The sequence below is a fragment of the Natrix helvetica genome (assembly GCF_964273705.1).
Source record: "Natrix helvetica genome assembly, chromosome: 3".
Classification (NCBI taxonomy): Eukaryota; Metazoa; Chordata; class Lepidosauria; order Squamata; family Natricidae; genus Natrix; species Natrix helvetica.
This window is the reverse complement of record NC_138549.1, coordinates 23,599,211-23,618,937: the sequence shown is the minus strand read 5'-3', so window position 1 is coordinate 23,618,937 and position 19,727 is coordinate 23,599,211. Positions and strand designations below refer to the sequence as shown.

The 19,727-nt window shown below is 39.4% G+C and overlaps 1 protein-coding gene across 1 annotated transcript; it reads right to left on the bottom strand.

Annotated features, from left to right (window-relative positions):
* Positions 1–248: 248 nt before the first annotated feature.
* CLDN10 (claudin 10) lies at positions 249–19,515 on the bottom strand. Its single transcript, XM_081948739.1, has 5 exons — positions 19,182–19,515; positions 5,418–5,579; positions 5,196–5,277; positions 4,174–4,281; positions 249–1,898 (listed from the first exon to the last, which is right to left on the bottom strand). Exons 1-5 carry the CDS (start codon positions 19,399–19,401, stop codon positions 1,778–1,780), a joined length of 693 nt encoding a protein of 230 aa, XP_081804865.1. The 5' UTR covers positions 19,402–19,515; the 3' UTR covers positions 249–1,777.
* Positions 19,516–19,727: the final 212 nt, after the last annotated feature.

Below are 19,727 nucleotides of genomic sequence, written 5' to 3'. Positions count from 1 at the left end.
TGCTTTTGACTCCTGCCTCTTCTTACGAAGAGCAAAATTGCCTTTTGCCTTGAACGTGCAGAAATAACTGCTCAAGGGGACGGGTGGATCACACCAGATGCTATCTCACTTAGCGTTTCAGGGTATTTAATAACTTCAATGTACTTCATAGATTGTGTCCTAGTAACCCTAAATGACCCCTCAACAAGCAAACTTCGAACTGAATTGGGGACAGAAGGCATAAAAATAATATTTTTTTTTTTACAAAATTGAAATTGTTTATTTTAAACCCAACTAAACAAGGTTCTTCTAAACATTATTCTAATCCAAAACAATTCCTAAAGCTACATTTCTGGTCTCATAAAAATGACTAAAAGGCTCTGTTCTTTTCTTATACCCCATTCTTTCCCTAAACATTTGGTATTTTTAGTTCTAGGCACAAGTAAGCATATCTGGAAACCAGTATGTATGCGCTCCATCCCCCTATCTTCCCATTACTGACGTCTAAATATACAATGTGGTTCTCTCTAGTAAAAAAAAAAATCAATCTGGAGGAGTCTAAATTTTAGTGGGCTTCATATCTTACAAAAACTCAGGATTGGTCTTTAACTGTATAATGGGTATCAAGGCAGTGAAGCTTTGTCAACAGGAGAAAAACAAGGAAGAAGCCATTCCTAATGCACTACAATTATAATTATGTACTACAACACTGATAACCAGTGTGGTGTGGTGGTTAGGCACCAGGCTAGAAACCAGGAGACCATGGGTTTTAGTCTTACTGTAGGCACAAAGCCAGCTGCGTGTATTTGGACCAGTCACTCACACTCTGTCCTTGCAAGAGAAAGGAAAGGGCAAACAACGCTTGGCAAAACAAAATATTGCAGGATTAGTCCAGGCAGTTGCCAGGCATTAACTCTGACCAGCAGGCACACACAAAAAAATCCAATACTACCTAGTTTCTAAATCACATCTATAAAAATGTTACACAAAATAAAATGATATAATCAAACGGTATATTACATTGTACATTTTGGTGGCCTGATGAGACTTTAAATTTTTAGAGCAATGTGGCAAATCTTCAGTGACACAGTTCATTATTTCAATCAATATCTGAGACTGCCTTGATTTTAAATCAATTTGAAGCTGAGGGATTAAGTGAAATTACAGAGAAACTCCTCAGAAATAGAGACACTTATCTGCTCATGATATTTAGTGGAATACAAGTTGCCTTATGTAAATCTAAAATTCAAATTTTAACCTTGTGGAAAATTGAGGAAGTAAATCTTTGTTTTGTGTTACAGGGTATTTGGATGTGTGTAGGGGGTTGTTGTTAATCCATATAATTGTGATATTGGGATTAAAACTATTGGTGTTTCATAATGCATTATTAAGATCTTGCTTAAGCTTAACTATATGTTTTAACATGCTTTCAAAACTAGTCCCAAGTTATTAAAAGCAGATCTTCAAAACTGATGGATCCATTTAAAAGCTGCAACTGTTAATGTTTGATTCTGAAGATCCCTGACAATATTGGCTGTAATCAAAACAACTTCATTTATATTTCTTTTTACAGAAAGCAAAACATAGCAGTTATAAATTATGTCTAGTATAGGTATAAATCTTAAAACAAGTTATGAAGAAAATTTACATCAAGTAGACAAAAGTTCATTTATAAAACAGTTACAATAGTTATAAAACTGATGCTCAAGATACCAAACCACTTTTAAAAATCATTCTGCGTATGGACAGCACATACATTATGATTCTTAATAACAAAAGTATTCCTCCAACCATCCATTTACACGTAGGCATTTTTGTCGAAGTGCTTTGGAGGGAACTTGGGTGCTTTAAAATCTGCTGAGTAGGCCTTGGTTCGAGTAGACATCATAGACGCTGGTTTGTTGTACGCATATACCATCCTGAAACATGAGAAAGTTTAGAGCTCATTTAAATGTCAAGAAATATCGAAAGGAAGATGTCATGGGGCTGCTGTGTGCTTTGGGCTTTACTATAGACAATACATTTTGGAATACAAGGAAGGATGAGCACAGCCACTACCTGCAGCTCATTTAAAGCAGCAGCATCGATTTCCAGGATCCCACAGCTGTCTTAACAGTCCTGGAAAAAGATACGCCTGTCCGGATGAATTGCAGGGGCTGCATGTACTTAACACCTTAAATCACAACAACGATATACTCATCCATTTTGTTCAAGTTGGGTAAAAACATTTCAGACATCATTGCAATTCAGGAGTCTTACTTGTCAAGTCTCAATATTCTTTTAAGTGACGGTTTAACAAGAATAATGTTAATACTTTTTCTTTCGAGTGACATTTTACCAAGAATAGTGTTAATACTTTGCTAGTCCTTGAAAAAAACCTTTCCTTAACAAAAAGTATAGAGTGGAATTTTGAACAATTTTCAAAACTTCTCCCTGTAAGAATACTTACTAGCAAGGTAGAAGCAGCTTTTCTCAGCCTGAACCTAAAGATTATTTGCACAGCAGTCTTCACCTTATAATCAAATATCTAGAAAAACATAGGCGTGTTCTGAAGAATATGCTCATGTTGAGTATCAGTGGGAAGCTAAAATTGCCTTAATGACCATACCATGGAGGTCAATTGGTCAAAGCCCACAGGGTCAAATGCTTTTCTGGCCAAGCCAGGAAAGGCAGCTGCTACCTTATTATTGATGACACAATGAAGGATGGCCTGTGGAACATCCCCAAATGTCTCAGAGCTTCCCCAGGCAGATACCTCTAGTTGCTTCACATTAAAAACCTGCAAAGGGACCCTGTTAGCAATAGCACTTAGACTGATAATACAGCTTCATATAGCTTTATGGCCCTTTCTAAACAGTTTATAGAGTCAGCATATTTCCCCCAACAATCTCATTTTACCGACCTCAGAAGGATGGAAGGCTGAGTCAACTTTGAGCCGGTCAGAATCGAACTGCTGGCAGTGAGCAATGAGTTAGCCTGCAATACTGCATTCTAACCACTGTGTCCTGCAACCCTCCCCCTCCCCCCGGCTCTGTCATCTGATGTTCAGAATCTACCACTTCATTTTTAGAAGGGAATAAAAGGATTTGTTTAGCAACCATTTCTTAATCATTTCTGTCATGCTACCATGACTCTGATTTTATTTGACCAAGTACAGATCCATGAAATCAAGCTTTTTTCTCTCTCCATGCCATTTATTGTAGCAAGCTGTCCTTAAAACAGCTTCAATTCAGGCATGGAGTTTACATTTTCAAGATGTACTTGTTTGTCCGAAACGGCATAATCTGAGGTTGCTTACTCAGAAGTGAACCCTATGTGATGCAGAGGGTCCATTCCCAAATTAAGACTGGGCTACACGTAGCTCATGCTGGAAAGTGTACAATCTTTCATGAATTCCTATTACAGCCCTACTTTTAGTCAATATTCTCAACACAATAGGTAAAATCACAGCAAATGCATTACTGCACTGTACTTTATGTCTTCTTCAAGATCCCACTTTTCACTCCTATTTTGTGTATAGGGAAGCAAAATTAATGTACTACATAATAGACAGATGAAAAGGAAAAAAGCTTGGAACGATGAGGACTATTAGTGAATACTGCAGTCTCAGTACTATTCAAGATAAGGGGAGGTAGTTGGGAAGTGGTTTCACAATTTAAATCTATTTCCGTGGAAACAAAATGCCCAGTAAACTTAAACATAAGTTGAATCATGTCATTCATGCACTTTAAAAGCACTGAAAATGCAACATGCATTATTTTAAAGAAGCGCTAAGGCATCTTATGTGGCATAAATTCACCATCAGCTTGTGCTACATGATTTCTAATCCTATGTTTAAAACTTACAGAGATGAGCAGTGTCTGACAAGTTTTTTTCCCTATAAGCCAGGGGTGTCCAAACTTGGGAACTTTTTAAGACTTGTGGACTTCAACTCCCAGAATTCCCCAGCCAGCATGGCTGGCTGGGGAATTCTGGGAGTTGAAGTCCACAAGTCTTAAAGTTCCCAAGTTTGGACACCCCTGCTATAAGCAGAGGGTTTTAAAAAAAAATCCTTCTTTTTTTCAACTAATCATTCTTGACTTTTGATTAGGGTCGTTTCTGAAATATTTGCAGATTGGATTGGTATTACTGATCTTACAATTTAGTAATTATAAATCCGTTAATATGAATTTTAACAAAAGCAGCCGTCTATACCGTGGAGTTTGTTTGTTTTCAAAAACGGAGAAGCAGAAGATGCTGCCACCAATTATGCAAAGCGATGCTCCAGCCCAACCAATGAATAAAGCGGCTCCCAGTTCATACCTGCAGATAGGTGATAATTCATGTTTAATAAATAGTTTAATCCACAAATCAGTTTTGATGGGAAAGGTTTACAAGGCTAAATTCATTCATTGTATTAACAAAATTTAATAAAATAATTCTTGCTCTTTCCACTGCAATCCTCAGTGCCCCCCTCCCCCGCAAATCAGAAAGCTTGGCAAACATTGCTCCTGTCTAAAACAAGTCATTTGAATTATGGTTACTACTAATGGGCATTGAAGTTTTAATTCCCTCTTTGCTTCTATTATTCTCAAGAGTTGGAGAAGTTACTGTCTTGCTTTCCAGTGTATAGCTTAAGTATTACAAGGAAAAAGGCCATAAATTGTCTGAAATTAAAAAAAACACCGAGTGCTTTGCTGCATATAATTCAGCAATAACAATCAATTATTTGAGTAATTATAACAGAATAATCCTTTACTTCTTGCTGGGTCACAAAAGGAGCACTTCTACTAAATGTATTATGGGCAAGAATTAATATAGAATTAGATCATTTGCTGTAAATGTTTCAGTTTTCGTTGCAATAACTAGAAAGATGAAAAAAGATCCTAGAATATAGGTAATCAGCTATTGGTTGATTTAGCTTCAGAAACAGAACAAAAGATATTTTAATTTTTGTTAGTTTCTTTTAGCTATATTGTACTGAAATATATTTTTCAAAGCTGTCTAAGACATGAGGAACTTCCTCAAGCCTACGGACCTTGTAATCTTCCAGTCTAACATCACTGAAATACTAACGGAGTTCAAAAGGCACAGTTGTTGTTTTATTTCATTATAGCCAGTTTAAACTTTATTTTGGGCAGGTTAATTAGCTCTGGTTCCTCTGAACCAGGCAGATAGACCAAAACAGCAAGTAAAATATCTCCTATTTCAGTGGGTTTTTCTTCAACTGGACTTACTTTTGTGCAATAAATGTGGGGTCAAAGAACTCGGATGTGATTCGGTGAGCATAGAGGGAGCAACCAGTCAATGCACTCAGTCCTAAAAAAATGCATCAAGTGCAGAACAGATTAATATCTGGAAATGCTTTGACACATCCACCAGAATCTACAATCGACAGCAATTTTCCCACTTCAATCGATCTGCCTAGAAAAGCTCAACTTTCATCATTTCATATTTACCTGAGATAATAAAGATCAGTCCAGCAAAACAAGCAATTTTAGCTTTAGTTTGATCTGTGCCTCCAACCTTCGTACACTTCATCCCGATCAGGGCAAATACAGAGCCAAAAAACCCAAGGCAGACAGCAGCAATCATGAGTCCTCTGCACGCTTGGATGTAACCTAAAAATGCAAGAAGAAATTGAGTGATGTCCATATGTTCAAAGGGCTTTCGGTACAGTATAGGTCAGTGGTGAGTTCCTACAGGTTCGAATCGGTTCGGCTGAACCGGTAGTGGTTTGGCGCCCTGGGTTTGGTGCTGGAACTGGCAGCGACACAGGCCTGCCAAGCCCCCAAACTGGTTCTCCGGGCGGTGCCATAGACGCCGCCATCTTGCTTTTGCTTCTGCACATCATTCACAGAGCAATTTTTATTGTGTTGCATGAGCAGGGCACACCCACAAGCAAACCAGCAGTAGTGACTGCTGGAATCCACCCCAGGTATAGGGCACCTGGGTAACAAGACGCTTTTCTTATCTCTTCTAATTCAGTGTTTTTCAACCTTTTTTGGGCAAAGGCACACTTGTTTCATGAAAAAAATCACGAGGCACACCACCATTAGAAAATGTTAAAAAATTTAACTCTGTGCCTATATTGACTATATATAAAGTAATTCTCTTGAATAGGAATCAAATAAACACAAAGAAAGTATTTTATAATTACTTTATTATGAAATAGTAAGTAAACAGAAATATCAAAACCCCCACCCCCCCATACCCAGGACACTGTCCGGCGCCCGCCTAGTGGGCGAAAATTTGACATTTTAAAAAAAAAATCTTTCGAATTTTTCAATTTTTCCCACGGCACACCAGGCAACATCTCGCGGCACACTAGTGTGCCGCGGAACAGTGGTTGAAAAACACTGTTCTAATTAGATGAGCTCCTCTTATGCAAATCTCCACTCTTTCTTCACAGTTTTTTTTTCAATAATTCACATGGCAGTAGCTAACGTGGTGGGAGAGGGTAATGTAAATATGAACATGCCTGGTTGTACTTGAAATAAACATGCTCCCAACTTTATTAATAGCACCCTATAAAGATAGCTATTGATTCAGGGATCTTAGCACCATCCAGTGTGTCAGGGCTGCCACAAAGAAGAGGGCGGTCAACCTCTTTCCCAAAGCTCTAGATGGCCATATAGGAAACAATGGACAGAAACTCGTCAAGGAGAGAAGCAATCTAGAATTAAGGAGAAAATTCCTAATGGCGAGAACAATTAATCAGTGGATTGGCTTGCCTTCAGAAGTTAAGGGTGTTCCATCACTGAAGGCTTTTAAGAAGAGACTGAACAGCCATTTGTCTGAAATGGTATAAGAGTCTCCTGCTCAAGTAGGGGGTTGGACTAGAAGACCTCCAAGGTCCCTTCCAACTCTTGTTATTCTATGTTCTGTGTTTTAAAATATAGTTAATTCACAGCTTGATACTGCAAGCCCAGCCAGTATTATTGATTTAATGTTTGGTGTTTTGTAGAAATGCAACCAATATAAATTACAGTAATCAAAATGCAAAGAATCACAGTATTCCCATATTCTCTTTTGTTTATATGTTCCTACTGCTACTCTCTCGTTTCCTATTCAATGTTCAATTTAACTTTTGGTGTTCACTTTATCACACTGACAGCACAGATCAAACCAAAAAGAAAAGCAATTTTTCCTCCCTGTTCCTCCCTTTAAAATTGGATCTGCTCAAAGAAAGATGGCATCTTTTTAGATTGTGGGATAATTTTCCAACCAATACTCTGTACTATTCTCAGTGCTATTCTGGGAAGTAGGAGAGGGATTTCTGAATGTTAGCAGTGACCAAAATGCCCAATTTTTCCTGATTTCATTAGCTTCATAATTTTAAATGAACTTTCAACAGTTCAGTCATTCACCGTATAACCACATTATGTCTGTCTCTCTCTCTCTCTCTCTCTCTCTCTCTCTCTCACACACACACACACACACCCTTGCTCATCTCTACTCTACTCTCCACATGCCAATTGCCACCTCCCCCCCCCCAACAATTTATGACAGCAAAGCACAAAGCTGAAGATGGCAGATCTGACAGATTATGAAATGCAAGAGGACATGATATAGAGACTACTATATTTCTATATTTTTCTATATTTTTACCATATTCCGACATGATATAAAGACTACTTTTGTAAAGTAGTCTTTTGTACATGATATAAAGATACTTTGTAAAAGTTACCTGGGCAAACCCAAATACAGGTTACTGTTATGGTGAACAGAGATCTCAAAATGATCTTCCAGGAGCTATCTAAGTGTCAAGTTACACCATCAAATCACCATTAGGCAACAGGACAACTAATTTGGATACATTACTCTTTGGATATATTGTACATCAAGAGGATAAGATGATTAGGGGACTGGAGACTAAAACATATGAAGAACCATTGCAGGAACTGGGTATGTCTAACTTAGTGAAAGGGGAGACATGATAGCAGTCTTCCAATATCTCAAGGGTTGCCACAAAGAAGAGGGAGTCAAACTATTCTCCAAGGCACCTGAGGGTAGAACAAGAAGCAATGGGTGGAAACTAATCAAGGAGAGAAGCAACTTAGAACTGAGGAGAAATTTCCTGACAGTTAGAACAATTAATCAGTGGAACAGCTTGCCTCCAGAAGTTGTGAATGCCCCAACACTGGAAGTCTTTAAGAAGATGTTGGATAGCCATTTGTCTGAAACGGTATAGGTTTTCCTGCCTAGGCAGGGGGTTGGACTAGAAGACCTCCAAGGTCCCTTCCATCTCTGCTATTGTGTGTTGTATAAAACATTTCTCTCTATAATTTGAGTCTGATCTATGACTGTACTAAATTGTTGTTGTTGTTATTGTTATGACCTTATCCCTTACTACACTGAAAGCATTGGCCTGATAAAGTGAAAGTTTCACTTCATTGCTTTGACTGGTGCTGCAGCTGTTAAAAACCTGAGGTAGTAAGGTCTATCAGATATTTTCTTCCAAAAAAAATAATTAAAGTAAGTGATGTTCAGAAACTCCTGCACACATTCAAGGTATAAAAAGGAGGCTACAGGACCATGTCAATTGTACCCTGTGATTGTGATAGTGCAAAAGAAGGTTAAGGAGGACAGATCCATCCTTGAGAGAAAAATCTGTGTGTGTAAATACCACAAACAGAAATGCTTCATACAGTAAGCTTCAAATAGAATATCAATGGGGGCAGCCTAGGTTAGAGTTGCACAATCTGACAGTATCACTGCAGGTTGCTCCAATGGTCTTGAGTATAGCCATGAGGATCAAAATATGATGGATACAGAAAATTGTTAAATCTATAACTGAAGAGTAGACATTAACTGTACTTAATTTCAATACATAAATGAAATTAAATCACGTTTACTTTTTTATCTAAGTTCCATCCAATACTTTATATCCCGCGTTTCAGGCCTGCAGCCATCTTTTCTTTTGGATTTGAGGCCTGCCACACTTTCTATTATTCCACTATGCATTTTCTATTGTGGGAAAATGGGAGGGGAATTATACGGAGTTAGATGATATGTAGCTATAGCAAAATTCTTTCTAGAAAGCCAAGGTCATCCTTTGTCTCTGCACCTGAACGGGACTGGATGGGAAGCATGGCAGTGGAAGATTGGACCATGCGATGGGCTCGTGGGTGTGGGGGCAAGATCTTGAACTTTCAACTGGGTAGGGAAAACTGGGAAGCTTTCAGATTCGGGTTTTCCCAGATGTGCCAACATGTCTCTCAATAAATTGGAACTTTGAGCAATACATTGCCTTGGACTCTGATTTAATTTTGGATGCTATTTGGAACCCTGACAATGCGGTTCTGACACATCCCTTAAAATCATCTCCCCACCCTTGCCTGAAAAGGCTGCCTAGGGTAATACATTCCCATTCCCATTTCCCCATCAATAAATATGAGTGTTGTTTTGCATCTGCATTTTGACATCCAAATCAACAAAGTCAAAACTGTCCAACTATACAATACAATGCAATTCAATACAATAGCAGAGTTGGAAGGGACCTTGAAGGTCTTCTAGTCCAACCCCCTGCCTAGGCAGGAAACCCTACACCGTTTCAGACAAATGGCTATCCAACATCTTCTTAAAGACTTCCAGTGCTGGGGCATTCACATCTTCTGGAGGCAAGCTGTTCCACTGATTAATTGTTCTAACTGTCAGGAAATTTCTCCTCAGTTCTAAGTTGCTTCTCTCCTTGATTAGTTTCCACCCATTGCTTCTTGTTCTACCCTCGGGTGCCTTGGAGATTAGTTTGACTCCCTCTCCCTGAGATATTGGAACACTGCTATCATGTCTCTCCTAGTCCTTCTTTTCATTAAACTAGACATACCCAGTTCCTGCAACCGTTCTTCATATGGGTTAATCTCCAGTCCCCTAATCATCTTTGTTGCTCTTCTCTGCACTCTTTCTAGAGTCTCCACATCTTTTCTACATCGTGGCGACCAAAACTGAATGCCGTATTCCAAGTGTGGCTTTACCAAGGCATTGTAAAGTGATATTAACACTTCACGTGATCTTGATTCTATCCCTCTGTTTATGCAGCCTAGAACTGTGTTTGGCTTTTTTGGCAGCTGCTGCACACTGCTGGCTCATATTTAAATGGTTGTCCACTAGGACTCCAAGATCCCTCTCACAATTACTACTATTGAGCAAGGTACCACCTATACTGTACTTGTGCATTTCGTTTTTCTAAATGTAGAAACTTACTCTTTTCACCATTGAATTTCATTTTATTAGATAGTGCCCAATGTTCAAGTCTGTCAAGATCCTTCTGTATCTTAAGCCTATCTTCTGGAGTGTTGGCTATTCCTGCCAGCTTGGTGTCATCTGCAAGTTTGATGAGTTCCCCATTTATTCCCTCATCCAAATCATTGATGAAGATGTTGAAGAGTACTGGGCCGAAAACAGCCTTGGGGTACTCCACTGCATATTTCTCTCCATGTAGATGCAGTTCCATTGAGGACTACACGTTGAATGCAATTGGTCAACCAGTTACGAATCCTAATGACATATCGATATTAGGAATTTGCTAGTGACACTTTTTTCTAGCATTAATCTTCTCTCATTTCTCTTATTTATATTAAATTGTTTTTGGAAGGAACAAACGTTATTTTTTTTAAAGATTGGTTTTTTTTCCTTAAGGCGGTGCCATTGCAGACAAAAAACACATTTCAGAACAAATTCCCCATTATTTAAATTTTTATGGGTTTATATTTTATTAAGGATTATATACTGAGGCACAGTCTTTTAAACAGGCTGTTAGTTAACTGTAAATGCACATGCCTAATTTCAAGCATTAATGTAGGCCTGGAGCGCATTCTTACTTTTTTATGCTTTTCTAGATAAGGCATAACACAGGAAATAACATTACACCTCATGGAACACCAGACAATTTAAGCTAAATTCTGCAAGAAGAGAAAAGTTACCTACACCTAGTTTTTATTACTAAAATTGGATATTTAGTGTAAAATTTCTCTTCAACCCCAGTTTTCTTTGGGGGATCTTTCTTTCCTTGTAACTTTTTTTTTTGCTACTTATATAGATTAAAATTAGCCACGGAAGTCATTATTTTCCGACACTCAATTTATTGGCATTGTTAGTAGCTAATTAAGACATTAAATGTGCTGGAGCATGAAGTTATTTACCCAGAGGTGCTTTCAAGGTAATTTATAGCTATATTTCCTGGGCAAAATGGTAAAGATTTACCCCAACCACAACAAAATGGCTGCCATCCATCATTTACACACCAGCATGTGATTTTTCACAAAAAAAAACCAAAAACCAGAATAAAGACTTCTCACAAGCAAAACATACTATATTCACATGGCCAGTGTGCAGAATGGTCATCTAATCCAACTCACATGGCACACTGACTACCACTAATTAACAATATAGACTGTATTCACATAATATTAAGCTAAAATGTAATAGTTTGTGGTTCAGTGTTGTTCAGTATACAGTAAGCGCAGCCCATATGTCAAGGCAGGATTGAACAAATGTCCGAAGCCAATTTGCTTCAAGTGGACCAAAAAGTCAGGATAGAAGGAAGGAAGATGCCTATATGAACAATATGGCAGACATGCCCAACCAATTCAAGATGTTCAAGACCTGGACTAATTCTTATAGGTGCGAGTAGCTGAGTAGAAATCACAGCTTTTTAGACTGGCTGTTTGGTGATACATGCTCCCTACTCAGGATATAACAACCAACCACAGTGCTTCTAATTGCTATCTCACTGCCATACCAATGGAAGAACCAAGTGTGTACCTATGTAGGTTATGTATGCATTTATATGTATCATGCAAAGGTGGTATTCAGCAGGTTCTGACCAGTTCTAGAGAACCGGTAGCCCAAATTTTGAGTAGTTTGGAGAACCAGTAAATACCACCTCTGACTGGCCCCGCCCCCCATGTGTTCTCTGCCTCCAAAGTCCCAGCTGATTGGGCGGAAATGAGGATTTTGCAGTAACCTTCCTCTGGAGTGGGTGGGAATGGAGATGTTACAATATCCTTCCCCTGCCATGCCTACCAAGCTACACCCACCAAGCCAAGCCATGCCCACCAAGTCATGCTCACAGAACTGGTATTAAAAAATGTTTAATCCCACTACTGGTATCATGTATGATACATATGCATTTCAGGCTACCCAATCTGGGCTGCAAAAATCTGAACTGCTGAAATCTTTGCGTGCTCCCTTCCCTCTTCTTCTACAGAAGACGTTAGAACTAGCAGGAACCCACCCCTGATATACAGATACATGTACATACATACACACACACACACGTGTGAAACAAATATTGTGGGGGTAAGATATCCCTAACACTCCTCGGGGTGTGTGTGTGTGTTCTGTTAGGATAAGCCTGTTGTGCCTTAAAATGGCTTCTACCATACTGCCTTAAAATGGCTTCTACTGTACAGCGCTGTGGAGTTGCCATGGTAACAGTTTCACAGTACTCCACAAGGGGGCTCCCTCTGGTAAAGGAGAAAATTCAACATTAGAAATTGTGGCGACGTTCATGGAAGGAGGGTTGGGATAAATAAATAACAGGGCAGCACTGGGTTATCAGCTAGTCCACTATAAAACATGGTGTTATACTACAGTGCGTAGTTTGGAATTGTCAGAGAATAAGATGTATCTTGGAAACTCATAATTAATTTACAGTAACTTTCAGGTGCGCAGGACCAAAATTTCAGTCAACCATTCATGAACAATCCATATATCTGAAACGCATCAGATTATAAATCCTCCTGAGAAGAACGCTGTACTGCTCTTGTACTCCCACACTTGTATTTTTCAAGTCCAAGTTTTCAGATAGGAGACAATAAAACTACACCTGCAGAAATTCTGTAAATCTCTTAGAAGACTGAGATTGCCTATCCTTCTTTATACAGATCCTCAGATGAAAGAAACTGAGTTTCTTCCCAGGTGTTGTGTCTTCCCCTCAAGGCTCAAGGTTTAGGTAAGCCTCTGATTCACAAACATAGTTTCTCTGGGAATTAACAAATTTACCCTAAGGTTGAGGTGAAGACCTCTATATTTTACCTCTCAAACAGAGGACAATGTTCATACTATGAAGTATCACGAAGATGGCAAGGGGACCTCTGGGTCAACATGCCTAAAACCAACGCAATAATACATTCCCTTTTGCCTGAAAGCATCTCCAGGCAATGGCAGAAGCCATAAATAAACAAAAACAGATGTAACTTTATCTGGAAGAAGACAATACCATACACATCCTATTATTCAACCAAAGGAATATGCAGTGATTTCCAACATTATGTTTTGACTCCAACAATCCCAGTACATTAAAAAAAACAATTATTTAAGTGACATATCATCAGAAAAAGATATTTTGAGTGAATATACATCTAAGAGGCTGGACTAAAACGCAATAGAAAACAAAGCTCAAAATGTAAGTTTGCTAGCTATAGAAAAGGGCTGTGAAAGAACTGTTCTTTTTTTTTTAAAGAACAGTTTTAGAGAAAATGCTTCATAATGCCTGGTTTACAATAGTACCAGTAAAGACAATCGTGGAAATTATAACTATAATTATAACTAGGACAGCATGGTATATAAAAAGGGCAGAGATAAATTGCATCAAGGATACATGCTTTCCAAATTACCACATATTCTACTCTATTGTCTGCTAGTAAAGTAAGGTAACGTGTAAATTGAGTAATTCTGGCTGCCACCTTTTAGAAATATTTAGAAAACAAAGGGAAGAGATGCAAAAGAGGGCAAAGTAAAAACAGTCAGGGGACTAAAATTTTATCTTACAAGGATAGACTGAGGAAAAAAATATATGTAGCCTTAAAAAAAGACAACTGCAGGAAGTTACAGCATTTTTTAAGGAAATCATACCCCCAAAAAGTTAAATCTGTTTCCTGTTTGCCTAGAGACCAGGATCAAAAACTATATTGTTAAATTATGGGGACTTCTATTTCTGAGAATTATAATTTTTCCCCCTTAAAAGTGAGGTAAAAATGAACACAACAGTCCCTAAAAGTGGTAAGCAATTTGCTTCAGTTCAAGAAAAGATGTACACTTTGTGTATTAGCTCAGTTGTGAAAGTAAAAGTAAACCACCTGTTTAAAATATTACTATGAGCAAACATTCCACAAAAGAATAGTTAGAGTTTTATAAATTAATTGCAATGTGTCTTATTCTGCTCCTATGTTTGGTGCTATTAATTTGGGATGTATTTTGATACAATTTCACAGTATCATGAGAGCATCTGCATGCAAAAGAATGATTTATACCTCACCCCAGAGAGTCAAAGATTTAATTAAGAACCTTCCAGGAAAGACAAGGAGTATCTGAGCCAAATCCTTATTAGCCAATATGAACTAAAGTAAACAATGAGTAAAAGTTGGATGCATTCATTTATTTCCTGATTTCCTATTTACAATTTAATTGTCCTTAATTTTGACAGCTCTTTCAAGATGCTAATAGAGTAAGTAGTTGCATCACCTTACAAAATGCTTTATTAAAATTTGGTGGTAACTGTGTTTAGGTGACACCACCATTATTAATATATCAAGAGAAGTGTTGCATCTATCTACACATGGTAGGAAACCAAGAGACAGAAACAGCAGATGGGATTGAAAATCATAATGAAAATATATTGTTCAGCACGTTTTTGTTATCCATAAACACACATCATACTCTTAATTTTTAGCCACAGTAATGAGAGCAATCTTAATTTCATTTTATTACAAAAAATCAATAGTAGTTCAGAAGCTTTACTCAGATGCTTTGTTAAATGGAGATGTCAAGAGTTTATCTGTCTTGTACAATATTATGTAACCTTATAAATGAGGAAGGTGGCCTTGAGATCATGAAAAATCTCAGCCTCCAAATTTTACCCAACAGCTGTCTTTTTATAGCCTGAAGATATTTTCTTGATGGACAATTAAACTACATAGAAATCTTAAAACAACAAGGCTCTGCCTTTTATTATTTAGGAATCAAACTTTTGTACTTCTGCAATTAAACAACTCTTGGCATAAAGAATACTCTCACATAAAAAAATAAAAATAAAACATCCATGATCAGATAAAAAAGCAATCACAATATGGATGGATAAAGCCATAACACAAAATTATTAAAAGGTAACAATAAAAATAGAGATAAAAGAAACAAGCAAGGGAAAAAACCATTAAGAAGACATTAAATATAGACTTAAAGAAAAAAAAATTCTCCACAAAAATTCCTAAAAGCCAGCAAGGAGGGGACAGCTTGGTCTTTAACAAGAATCAGTTCCAAAATGCTGCCATACTGCTTCTAGGTTGAATCCCCGAACCTCTCAGAAATGTGGGACCAAGTTGTATTTCCCTGGATATTCTCATGCAAGTAGTCCTCAATTTAGGACCATAACTGAGCCCAACATTTCTGTTGCTAAGGGAAAACTTTGTTAAGCGAATTTTGCCCCATTTTGCGATCTTTCTTGCCGCAGTTGTTAAGTGTTAAGTGCCGCAGTTGTTGTTGTTAAGTTAGTAACATGGTTATTAAGTGAATTTGGTTTCCCCCTTCACTTTCCTTTTAAGAAGGTCCGCTGAAGCAGATCGCATAACACCAAGGCACTGAAAACGTCATAAAGATGAGTCAGTTGCCAGGCATCTGAATTTTGACCATATGGCTACGGGGATGCTGCAACAGTCATAAGTGTGAAAATGGTCATAAGCCACTTTTTAAAATTGCCTTTGTAACTTCGAACGGTCGCAAAATGAACTGTTGTAAGTTGAGAACTAACTGCGTGTTGGGCTGATGCTGGTTGCAAGAGGCAGCCAGGTGCCAAGCCATGACAGGCCTGTAAATTTGGGCTTATGTACTGCAAGTGACAGGGATTAAGAGGCTTGTGGACTGCTGCATTCTAATGCAATTACCATTTCTGAGGTGTCTTTAAAAGCAGCTTTATGAGAAATATACTGCAATTATCTAACCAGGTACTAATGCGGGGCATAAATTCTTTAGGTCCTTTTGCCTTAGATATTACAGATAGTCCTTGACTTACAACGTTCGTGTAGTGACCATTCAAAGTTACAATGGCACTGAAAAAGTGTCTTTTGACCATTTTTCACACTTATGACCGTTGCAGCATTCCCATGGTCACGTGATTTTCAGATGCTTTGACAACCGACTCACATTTATGACGGTTTCAGTGTCCCAGGATCACGTGGTCACTTTTTGTGACTTTCTGACAAGCAAAGTCAATGGGGAAGCCAGATTCACTTCACACCTGTGTTACTTACTTAACAACTGCCGTGATTCACTTAACCAATGTGGAAGAAAAAGTCGTAAAATTCACTTCACAAATTTCTCAATTAGCAACCTACATTTTGGGCTCAACTGTGGTCGCAAGTTGAGGACCACCTGTAGTTGTAATTGGTACGCCCTGGAAGCTGGGCATAGGCCCCTCTGACCATGGCTCTCCCTGCTCCTACAGAAGGTCTCTCAAATGGCAGACCTGGTCTCCATGGGTAGTGTCTGCTTGTCAAGAGAAATCACAGGTCGCAACAGGAAATCCTGAGGTACAAAAAGCAACTCTTGAGCTCAGCTTTTACGTTGTTCTCTCCCATCCTTAAAGCCTCCAGGCCCAAAAAAGTACACAAACAGCATCTCTCCTCAGTTAGGATAGTGCTTACATCATGAGTATCAGTGGTGGGATTCAAATAATTTAACAACTGGTTCTCTGCCCTAATGGTTTCTTCCAACAACCAGGTCACCCAACTGCTCAGAACATTAACAACTGGTTCTCCCGAAGTGGTGCAAACTGGCTGAATCACACCACTGGGTATACTGGTGAAATTGTACTCCAATTTGTCAGATGACCCTATCTGGTAGGTTTACATAGGACCTGTATAGTGCCCCCTCAAAAAGAGGGCCGTGAAAATATTTACAGATCCCTCACATCCTGGACATAAATTATTTCAACTTCTACCCTCAAAACGACGCTATAGGGCACTGCACACCAGAACAACTAGACACAAGGAGTTTTTTCCCCCCAAACTCCATCACTCTGCTAAACAAATAATTCCCTCAACACTGTCAATAATTTACTGTATTACTATTATTCTTCTCTTTCTTCCTAGTATCTATCTCTCCCCACTTATGACTATAACCATGTTGCTTGTATCTTTATATTGTTTTTATTGTTTCCTGGTACGATTTGATAGCTTATTAGTAACCTTGACTATCACTAAGTGTTGCAACTTTTTATTCTTGATGAATGCATTTTATTCTCCTAGTCTGCTAGTAGTAAGAAAAAGAGAAGCTGGAAACATGATGATAGCTGTATTCAGAGAAGGCATCTCCATAAGGAGGCTCAACACAGTCCCACCTTCTTGTAAAGGGGTCTTGGCAATCTTCTAATCTTTTTATGTCAAACAAACCACTAGCTTCTGATTGACTGATTTTATTGTCATTATAGAGAAGCACAAGATGCCAACACGGGCATATTGTCACATGGTTCGTGTCAAAACGATGCAGGGAGAAAACAGAAATAGTAGCTCTTTCCATATGCCACAAGATTTCTACTTTCTTGGAAAATAAAAAGTAATTAACTCATCAAGGTAATGGTTTAATCCATAGCCAAAAATTCTTCAACTGAGAACTGAATTTCATACATCTTAGAATTGCTGGGGTTGAGAAACACTAGTCTACTGGGCGCTTACTTATAAGCAGTCCTTCACAGACTACAGTCCCCAGCTTATCTCATGTTAAAAGTATGAAGCCACAAGAATATACCTTCAAATGTTACATGATGGCAACCTGTATATTTTGGGCAGCAATGGTCTTTCTTGAAATTATGGATACCCCTGGTGTTATGTGGTGAAGAGAATAGACGAGGGACCTTTTCCAGCCTACTTCCTGTATTCCTCTCACAAAAGGAGATTGCAGAAGGGATCTGAACATACCTATAATGTGAAATGATCAACAAGGATCTCTTGAGTTACTCTACATGGGTAAGTCATTTTTGACAAACCGGTTAAGATGTCCCAAGATTCATGGGACATCTCTGGTAGAAAAGTTAATTGAATAGGACACCTTTGATTCATCTGAGCTACTGAGCTGCTGCCATCTTCCTGATTCCTCCCAGTCTATCTGCATATATCTAAGAGAAAAAAGGGTGATCAAAATATCCCTTGCAAGTTTGAAATGTCGGAAATTATCTTATCCTTTGGTTCAAGATTTGGACACCTCGAGCAACTTTTAAAATCAATTACAGGTTGCTAAGTGAATCATTGCAGTCGATACATTAGCAATCTGGTTGTTAAGCGAACCTGGCTTCCCCATTGACTCTGCTTGTCAGAAGGTTGTAAAAAGTGATCACATGATCCCCAGGACACTGCAACCGTCATAAATATGAGCCAGTTGCCAAGCTTCTGAGTTTTGATTGTGTGCCCATGGGGATGCTGTGCTGGTTTGAAGTCTGAAAAATGGTCATAAGAAAATATGGTCCCATTTTTTTCAATGCCGTTGAAACTTTGAATGTTCCCTAAATTGAACTGTTGTCAGTCGAGGACTACAGGTATAATAGCTGTAATTCAAAGACCCACAGTTCAGATATTTGGTTTTGTATTGGTTTATCCATGGCATTGAGATAGGAACTTGTGACAGGCAAATTCCTGAGATGCTTTTGTGGGCAAGTGCAGTTTTAGAGCCAAGAGTAACGTTCATTAGCAACTCAAGTCCAAAAAACGAGGCAAACATAATATTAGAGTTTAGGAAAGAGAAAATGATCAGGAAATCAGACAATAATTTGAAAAATAAAAAGAGTTATCTTCAAAAAAAAAAAAAAACCCTTAACGAGAATGAAAAGAAAAAATAACCCACTACAAGTTAGACATTTCTTTCTAGATTTCACATATCTAAATAGGCAAATACTTTTTCTACCTTCAACCAATTTCTTCTACCATCCACTTCAAAAAAATAATAATAATGAGGCAAAGCAACCCTGTAAGAGGGGAGCAAATAATCTTAGACCCATCATCATTCCCGTTATCATATCAATTAAAGTGGGTTTAGAGATCGAAGGGCTGGAGCCAATGGCTCAGTGACTGAATGGACACCCCCATCCCCAATCGCTCCTTCTAGGAGAGCAGCTCCCACGATAGGCAACCCCCCAGAGCTTCCCTTCCACTCGGGACCCTGAGCAGGGCGGACACCGCTAGCTTAACCGAGGGGAAGGGAAGGGAAGGGGAGAGGAGGGGAGCCTTGCAGACCGTCAAGCGCCAGCATGGAGGGGAAGTCCTTGCAGTTGGACACCCCGGTCGAGTCGGTCACGCAGGTCTTCCAAAGGTTGGACCAGAAAGTAGCCGTGGTGATGACGCTGCCGTCGATGGACGACACCTTCCAGTAGTCGGTGGGCAGCGTGGAGGACACCAGCACCCAGCCCGAGACGACCAGCAGGAAAGCCAGGATTTCCACCACCGCGCTGGCCATGGCCGACGGGACGGCTCGGAGAGGGGCGGCGAGGGCGCGCGAGCCTCCTCCTCCTCCTTCTGCTTGCGCTCCGGTTGACGGCCGACTGAGCACAGCCGCCTGTCGCGGCTCCGGGGAGCTCCCACCCGCGCGGCATCCTCCGGACACGCCTCCCCGGCCAAGGCGGACCGTGAGGGGGCGCTGCCCTCGGCTTGAAAGAGGGAGCCGCGTCTCCAGATGGGGCTGCCAGCCCGCGGCGCTCACGGCCTGCCGGTGCGCTCGCTCGGCCGCGCCCAGCGGTGGTGGCCCTGTGGCGCCTGTGAGCAGGGGCGGACCCGCCTTGGCAG